The 9066-nt window shown below is 34.2% G+C and overlaps 1 protein-coding gene across 1 annotated transcript; it reads left to right on the forward strand.

The window, feature by feature from the left end:
• Positions 1–3321: 3321 nt before the first annotated feature.
• Positions 3322–7556, forward strand: LOC145318599 (methylcrotonoyl-CoA carboxylase subunit alpha, mitochondrial-like). The gene is made up of 6 exons (XM_080159984.1): positions 3322–3565; positions 4111–4241; positions 5188–5271; positions 6213–6284; positions 6630–6805; positions 7414–7556. Exons 2-5 carry the CDS (start codon positions 4155–4157, stop codon positions 6771–6773), a joined length of 387 nt encoding a protein of 128 aa, XP_080016110.1. The 5' UTR covers positions 3322–3565; positions 4111–4154; the 3' UTR covers positions 6774–6805; positions 7414–7556.
• Positions 7557–9066: the final 1510 nt, after the last annotated feature.

Genomic DNA, 9066 nt, shown 5'->3' on the forward strand with positions numbered 1-9066 from the left:
CCCCTCCCTCCCTGCATATTTGAAGAAAAAAATTTGCGCTTCGCGCCCTTCCAAATGGTTTCTGCTATAAAATATTGGGGACTAGTGTAATAAATAGCCCAAAAAACCCTCCCTCCCTGCATATTTGAAGAAAAAAATTTGCGTTTCGCACCCTTCCAAATGGTTTCTGCTATGAAATATTGGAGACTAGTGTAATAAATAGCCCAAAAACCCCTCCCTCCCTGCATATTTGAAGAAAAAATTTGCGCTTCGCGCCATTCCAAATGGTTTCTGCTTTTTATCACAATGAAAGGACAAGTTTTTTTTTATTTTTTACATAGTTCATTATATCGTTGGTTTTTATGGTACGATAAATTTTTTTTGTGGATTATAATATTAAAAAAAAATAAAATTTCTCGCTGTTTCCAGCATCCAGTATGTAATTTACTTTGACTGTCATCACACAACATACAGGAAAAAGGATTTGTGACTTTTTCTACCTAAAATATATATTTATTTCAACAGATGCTCTTTAAATCTACCTGTCTGTATTCTTATTAATGATTTTTGTGCTTTGCTACTTAAAGATGTTGTCATCCTTTTTGTCATACAATAAAGAAATATTTAATATCATTTTTTCATATTAGGTTAATTTTTGGTAAATTATTTCCAAAATGAGTGTTTTTATCTCCCCCCCCCCCCAATTTTTTTTAATGGGGTTATTCATCCTTCCTGCTGAGATTTTATAACATCCCCTTCCACCCATTAAAAATGTTTTGTGGTGGAGGGGGGGGGGGGGAAAGGTTAATTTATCTTCTGTAATATTATTTCGAAGATGCTTTCTAGCTCCCTTCCCTACGGTCATTGCAGGGTGGGGAGACGGGATGGGGGAGAAGAGATGGGGGGGGGGGGAAGAGGTGGGAGATATAAATGGGAAATAGGGATGGGGGAAGGGATGGGGAAGAAGGGATAAGGACTAGGAGGCCCATAATCAAATAATCCCACCCCTTAAAACGCCCTTATTTAAAATTAGTATTTATAATCAAAATGCCCCCCCCTAAAGCAAAGTGCCCCCCCGGGGCACTTTGATTTAGGGGGGGGCAAAATTTTACAAAATCTTCAAAATGCCCCCCCCTAGACAAAGTGCTTCGCACGCCACTGAGAAGAATGCCGCGTTTTTTCGACATTTTTTAGATCTGTCGTCTTCGTTCAATCAATCATTATTATGAAAAGGCCCTGTAGGATTTAAACAGAGTATGTAACTATTTATTTAATTATTTCGCTTTTGTTGGTACGGCTTTTATAGAAGAAAAATAAATAATCTTAAATCCAGTTTTCCTGTATATTATACAAATGGCTAAAATAATAATTTTAAAATTTTGAATTCCTAAGTTGTATACTCTGTTTAAATCCTATGATGCATTTTCATATTAATGATTGATTGAACGAAGCCGACAGGTCTAAAAAATGTCGAAAAAACGCGGCATTCTTCTTTCAAAAACCCATCTCTGATGTAAATTGTTCACTGCCCAGGTTCTACGAAATACCAGAAAAAAACAGTCGTTTTACCAGAAAAGTGGTAAAGCTGGTCAACCTGGTAAAATATACCAGTTTCGTGGTAAATTTTACCAGCAAAAATTTTAGCCAAAAAATTAGTCAAATTTTACCATTTTTTTTGTAAAATTTGACGAAACAAAAAAACCCGTTTTTTGTGTTTTAAATAAAAAACAGCTCTTCATAATCAGTTGTAGTACTTTAAAATAATGACTTCTATACAATGAAGCCTAAATCTAAATTTTTTTTTTTTTTTTAAATTTTACCACTTTTGGAAGTTTTACCAAAAATGTGGTCAATTTTACAACTCTATTTTTCAGGTTAAGTCCGAATTTTCGGACTTAGACAAAAAACGCAATTTGGTCAATTTTTACCAAAAAGTTAGTAAAATTTGACAAGGTATTTTTTTAGGCTAAGTCCAGATTTTTGGACTCTGACAAAAAAATGAACTTGGTAAAATTTGACCAACTTTTTGGTAAAAATTGACAAGGTAAATTTTTAGGCTAAGTCCAGATTTTTGGGCTTTAACAAAAAAAAAAACTTGGTAAAATTTGACCAACTTTTTGGTAAAAATTGACAAGGTAAATTTTTAGGCTAAGTCCAGATTTTTGGACTTTAACAAAAAAAAAAACTTGGTAAAATTTGACCAACTTTTTGGTAAAAATTGACAAGGTAAATTTTTAGGCTAAGTCCAGATTTTTGGACTTTAACAAAAAAAAAAACTTGGTAAAATTTGACCAACTTTTTGGTAAAAATTTTTACTTTTTATTGAATTTTTTCGCATAAAAGAAGCTAACTTTTTTTTAAAACCTTGAAAATTATTTCATCATTTCTTTTAAAACATCCTCCCGCATCATCAAAAATATATCAAATTTAATATTTACTTATTTGAGCTAGCTTCATACGAATTAAAATTAAAAGAAAAAAAATCCAGGGTGTGTTTACGCAAATGTGCCGTGTGCATTTGAATTTATCGATTTTTCATCTTTAATATAAATATAAGCTTTCGTATATTCCCCTGAATGTTTCTAAAAGAAAGACAGAGATTTCGAATTATAGAGTAATTTCGCTACAAAACTTATATTTTTAAGTTTTGAAATTTATGGCACCTCTGTGCGCGCATGCGCACTATTGATAAGCTTATGATTATTTGAATATAGAGTGCCAAAAATAATTATTAGTTTTGATTCAATTTAATCAAATATTTTGAATCAAGAAGTAAATTACTACTCAATTTTCTCTAAATATTTAAATTTGTAGAATTTACAAGGAAGATTTTTTTTAAGCAAGATGTTTAAAAATGTGGCAAAATTGTGGAACAACAATGTTTCATGATTTCTATATTTATGTTGTCTTTGCCAACCGGAAATACCACCGAGATGGGTTTTTAAAAGATGAATGCCACATTTTTTCGGCGTTTTTTAGACATTGATTGATTGAACGTTGACGATAGAATTTCAAACAGAGTATATAACATAAAAATACTGAATTTTAAATTATTTTTTTAGCAATTTTTCTAATGTCTAACACAGCTCTAAAAAGATGCATTAATTAATATGCAGCAAAAATGGATTGAAGATAATCTTTTTTTTTCTATGAAGGCCGTACCATCAAAAGCGAAATAATTAAATAAATCATTGTATACTCTTTTAGATTTCGCGAATGTCGCGCTTGTTATTCATAGCATAAAAAATGTCGAAAAAACGCGGCAATATCTTTTAAGAACCCGGCCGGAAATAGATTCTATATGGTTAACAACTATATATATATTTAAATGTTTTTTTTAATATTGAATGCACTATATTTTTTTATATTCTATCGAATATATATTTTATATGTCATTACAAAACTATATTACATTTAATATTAACATTAAAAAAAAAAAACATCAATTTAAACTTTCGTAACCCTGTAATTAGGTATTGGCGGCAGAAGTACAGTTCACCACGGTCCACGCTTGGGCTAGCATCACATTCACCAGCATGGCTCTGCCAGGCTTATAATTAGAAAGGCCAGGGTATTATTATTACAGGTATTGTGTCTTTAAAGGGACTGTGAACGTAAATTTTTCTCATCTTATATCAAATCTTAACATTATCTTATTCATAATATCTCACAGATAGAGCAAAACGCGCTTTTGTTTGCTTAAAAAACGGCTTTTTCCGACGATTTTTATAAGGTACAGGGAAAGGAAGAAATTTTTAGTATTATATAAAATGTCCATTAAATTGATTTATTGGGATTATCCTCTTAGAAATTTTTTTTTCAATATTGAAAATTTGAGTCCCCCCCCCCCCCCCCCCGACAGCGAACTATGAACTCTGGCCGCAGCGCTCGGCTCCCTAGCCTGCCTAGCCGCAGCGCTCGGCCCACTTGCCTGCCTATTATTTATTTCAAAGTAAGGGAAGAGTGGTTTTCTAGGGGCTGGGTTTTCTCTGCTTGAGTAGACACTCTGAGGGAAACCGCGAGAATCCTAGTGCTCTAACTCTTTTTATTTGTTTCCTAAAGTGGCACCTCCGCCCCAACCCTTCCTTTGTTACCTACATTTTATTGTGTTTTAGTCAAAATTTATTATAGGTATTAAAACTGTGGCAGTTTACAGTGACAGCGACAGAAACTCTATGCATGTAGCCATGGCGGACGAAGCTGTTAGAATTGGTCCAGCTGCCTCACAACAGAGCTATCTCAGGGGAGATACTATTTTAAAGGTATATTATACCGGAGAGAGGAGATACTGTTTATTAAACTAGTGCCAAAAGTTTTATAATTACGTTTACATTTTCGTTGGTTTACAACTTTCGACATCAGGACTTTAGTGAATTTTGATTGGTTAGCTCAATAGGTTGAGTGTTCGAACGTTTCAACCACTAATATTAATCCAAGGGGTAATTTTGTTAATCATCATTGAGGATTTACATCAATTTATCGACCATTGTTTTGTCTTATCCCTTTATATCTCTGACATTATACTGTTAGGTATTAGTTTTAGATGGACATTACAAGAATTGATTGATTAAAATAATCCTTAAATAAAAGTAACAGGATGTTTGTTTGTCTTCGTTTGTAGCGAAATATCTAGCGTACGTACACGTCTCTCCTCTACATTGAAGCTTATTGTATGTCTCGGAAAGGTTTTAATTTATACATGGATTTTTTTATAGGCCTAAGAAAAATTACCCCAAAAATTTTATTTTTTAAAAACTTTGAAAAATTAAAATTCAAGGTAGTGGGTCGGCTCTTTCCCAGCCCCCCCCCCCCCCTCCCCACACCTTTCACATTGCAAAAAAAATGGGTGTTGTTTTTTGCTTAATGGTGTGATTGATAATTTAAATTGAAACTTGGAAGAATCTACCTATTAAGATTTAGAATAACTCTTATATGCATCATCCTATTATATAAAGCAGTAAGACTTTTTTTCTAAATAACTACTGATCCGATTGGGTTCTCTATTTTAGGTAGGCATCACATAGGTCCTGAGTTGGTTTTATTCTATTTTCTGATCATATTTAAGCCTTAAGATGGATTTTTTTTACTTTTTCTATTGAAACTAAAATAAAAAAATGTTGGGATCTATTTCAACTCACCACTAACTCAAGTGCCCCTAGAGGCCTCTAGGGGCTTAGTTACTATTGACCATACACTGTATTATCTTAGGTTGCGGCGGAAACCGGCTCCGATGCTGTACATCCTGGCTATGGATTTCTCTCCGAGAATGTCGAGTTTGCTAATCTTTGCCAGGTAAATGCAGGGAGGGAGGGGACAATGGGCTGTTAACTACACGTGTCCCCAAACTTTTATAATAACGTATTCTTATTCGTTGGCTTAACAACTTTGGGGATTAAGTGATCCCTGATTGGTTGGTACATTAAGTTGAGTGTCCAAACGTATCAACCACAAAAGGTAATCTATGTAAGGGGTAATTTTGTGTATCATCAATGGGGTTGTACATGTACAGTACATCAATTTGTCGACCATTGTCTTATCCCTTAAGATTCTTGGGTAAATGGATATATTATTACCTGGATGTTACACCAGTTTTTCATGTACTCTAATAAAGCGGTACTCACAGCGGGCTAAAATAAAGATACACCCTTATTCCTCCCTTACAACACCCCCTTACCTCCTTCTGGGTAAACGATCTGACCAATATATGAAGTCCATGTTAGGAACCTAAATTCATGACAACAAATTTCCATGATATGTCATTAATAATATCCACGTGTATTTTATATCCCTGGACAGGTAATATTTTCCATTTGACTGCAGGGAGGGAGTGGATATTAGACTGGAAGTTATACTGGTACCCAAAGTTTTATAAACACGTTAGCTCACAACTTTAAATCTTGATTGGTTCATTCAAACTAGCAGTGTCTGAACTAATCTAAGGTGTTGTTTTGTTCAATATATTTGGGGATTTATATATGTATATTTCGTTCATTATCTTGTCCACGGTCATTAGTGTGAGGAATGGGGTTGACAACACACCCCTTAAAATTAAAATTATGTAGATTCCCCCCCCCCCCCGTTTTTTAAAAACCTCTAAGATTACATCCCTTCCCGTAAAAACCCTGTGCACGCCACTGTACTGCTTACGTTTTTTTCTGGTTAATTTCAAGAATGTAATATTATATTAATAAGAATGATACCTACCTTTTAATTTAAATTTTTTTTTTTATCAGGAGAAAGGAGTTATATTTGTTGGTCCACCGTCCACTGCCATTAGAGATATGGGTATCAAGTCTACATCTAAGGTAAATGATAGAGTAGCTACTCAGGAACTTATTTTGGTTGATTTCAAGTAGAAAAAAATAACACTCTATACTATACCGGAGTAACAGGATGTCTGTTCATTTGTCCTGTACGATCTCAATCTTCTGGTCTTCCATAATTTTCAGGGAATGTTTATGCTGTTTTTTTGGCGGGGGGGGGGGGTATGACACCGCTTCTTGGAAAAATGACCTCGAATATTTTCATTGGTAAAAACCCTCCAACCATCCTCTTTTAAGACGAAACACAAGTAGGCTCTAGGAAAAGCAACTGTGTATTTAAAAGAAGTCTGTCGTTACAATTTTTCTAATATTTAACCTGTTTTTTAGATGATCATGGAAGCCGCTAACGTACCTGTAATCCACGGTTACCACGGAGAGGACCAGAGCCTGGACACCTTGAAGGCGGAGGCAGACAAGATCGGGTTCCCTGTTATGATGCCGAGTAGTATGGACACAGCATGTTCTTGTTAGCCAGGGATGTTGTTAATGCTTATGTTTTCCAGGTAAGCTTTCCCTTTATTTTTTCTCGTTCTGCGTTTTCAAAGATGTTTAGTTAGATAAGTTTGCTGATTTTTTTGCCACGTGTCAAGATGCCTGTAGGAAATGAATGAGGGGGGAGAGGGGGAGTCGAACCTACACACTTTTATTTTTGCTTTCAAAAGAAAAAATTTAGGTGTGAGAGTAAGGGGGGGGGGGAAGTTCTGACGCATTTGCGTAAACAGCGAGCATAGGCTTTATCTTTGGGACGGACGGACGGACGGACGGACGGACGGACGGACGGACGGACGGACAGACATCGTTCTACTTTGTATTATAGATTAGATATTTAGTAGGGAGGGATGGGACATTGGGCTGTAAATTACACTAGCCCCCAAAGTTTTCAAATAACATTTTCTTATTCTTTGGCCTAACAACCTTGGGTACTTTTATTGATTTTTTATTGGTTGGTTCATTAAGTTGAGTGTCCTAACATTTCAATCACTTATTGTAATCTACAGAAGGGGTAACGATGTGTATCATCATTAGAGATGAACATCAATTTATCAGCCATTGTCTTATCCCTTTATATCCCTGTAATTATCTAATTAACTAATGAGCAATTTTATTCCAGGTTGAATATCAGTGATACGAGGTCGAATGGGGCCGGTGCCCAGCAAATCCAGGAGGTTGCGCAACAGTTTTCGCGGCCAGAGCAGTAGAATCAAGAAAAATATGTTTAAGTGTTGTTTCAATCAATAAAGATAAAAATGAAAACAATTTTTTTTTATTTTTGCGATTTATACCTACAAGCGATGTTTTTCTATAATTAAGGTCGTTTTTTACCACTTTCTCGTGATTTTTACCACCCGTTTTTACCACAATTTTTGGTAAATTTTTACCATATTTACCCTATTTCTGGTAAAATTTTACCAATTTAGGGCAAAAATATTACCAGGTGTTGAACAGTTTTACCACTTTTTCGGTAAAATCTTACAGAAATTTGCGGTAAATTTTACCAAAAAAGTGGTAAAAATTGGTCAAAATCTGGTATAAATTTGCGTCCTAAAATGGTAATATTTTACCGGAAATCTGGTAAAATTTTACCGATAATTGTGGTAAAAATCGCTGGTAAAAAGCGTCACAGAGTACCACAAAAAGTGTTTTTACCACGGTTACGGTAAAATTTTACCACCTTTTAAATCGTATAGGCTGGTAAAATTTTACCATAAAAGTGGTAAAAACTAGGTTTTTTTATGGTATTAATTCCGTCCTGGGTGCTATCAGGGATCTTAAGGGATAAGACATTGAATGATAAAATGATGTAAATTCTCAACAAAGATAAATAATTACCCTTCTACAGATTTGAACTAATGTTAGTTTGAACCAACCAATCAAAGTACTGAATGATTTTTAGCCAACGATGAGAGAAATATGTGTTTATATGTATAACTTTGGGTTCCAGTATAATCTATATTCCAATGTTCCGTCATTACCTGACCTTAATACTTTTCTCCACCTAAACTTTTTCCATAAAACAAGCATACATAAATCCGAAATAGCTTAGCAAGTCCAAATTTATACATCTTTTATATAAGGTTTCGTAAATTTATATTTTTCTTCTTTTCTTTCTTTTCTTCATCTACTTCATCTACATGACTTTTTTGTGTTTCGCTTTTATATATATTCTCGACATTTATTGCAGTATTTCAAATTCATAATTCAAATCCCAAAGTCGGCAACCCTAGGACAGTAAATTTGCTTGTACAAACAAAAAGTCTTGGAATAGTTATTTTCACATCGTATTATAAACAGCCTTCCGCAGATATAAAAATGTCCAATTATAAGATTAAAAACAATTTTGTTAGACCCAAGATGCCAAAAGTAATTCAAATCCCAAATTCGGCAACCCTAGGAAAGTAAATTTGCTTGTACAAACAAAAAGTCTCGGAATAGTTATTTTCACATCGTATTATAAACAGCCTTCCGCGGATATAAAAATGTCCAATTATAAGATTAAAAACAATTTTGTTAGACCCGAGATGCCGAAAGTAATTCAAATCCCAAACTCGGCAACCCCAGAAAAGTAAATTTGCTTGTACAAACAAAAAATCTTGGAAAATCTGTTACTTTTGCGGAAACTAAAAAGAAGAATTTCTTCTTTTATTTGTTTTTACAAATTCAGGTATTACACAGATTTGGCGTCCATCCTAAAACTCTTTATAGTGCCTATAGAATAGGGGATAAAGGGAGAAGTAGGTTGCGCTAAAAATCCGTAAAGGTGTGA

This window comes from Acartia tonsa, chromosome 5, assembly GCF_053477335.1.
Source record: "Acartia tonsa isolate MP-2025a chromosome 5, ASM5347733v1, whole genome shotgun sequence".
In the NCBI taxonomy this organism is placed as follows: domain Eukaryota; kingdom Metazoa; phylum Arthropoda; class Copepoda; order Calanoida; family Acartiidae; genus Acartia; species Acartia tonsa.

Coding starts and splice junctions, on each gene's coding strand:
- LOC145318599 (XM_080159984.1), top strand. CDS start 4,155: ATGCATGTAGCCATGGCGGACGAAGCTGTTAGAATTGGTCCAGCTGCC. Junction 5,272..6,212: donor AGTTTGCTAATCTTTGCCAG/GTAAATGCAGGG, acceptor TTTTTTTATCAG/GAGAAAGGAGTTATATTTGT. Junction 6,285..6,629: donor GTATCAAGTCTACATCTAAG/GTAAATGATAGA, acceptor CCTGTTTTTTAG/ATGATCATGGAAGCCGCTAA.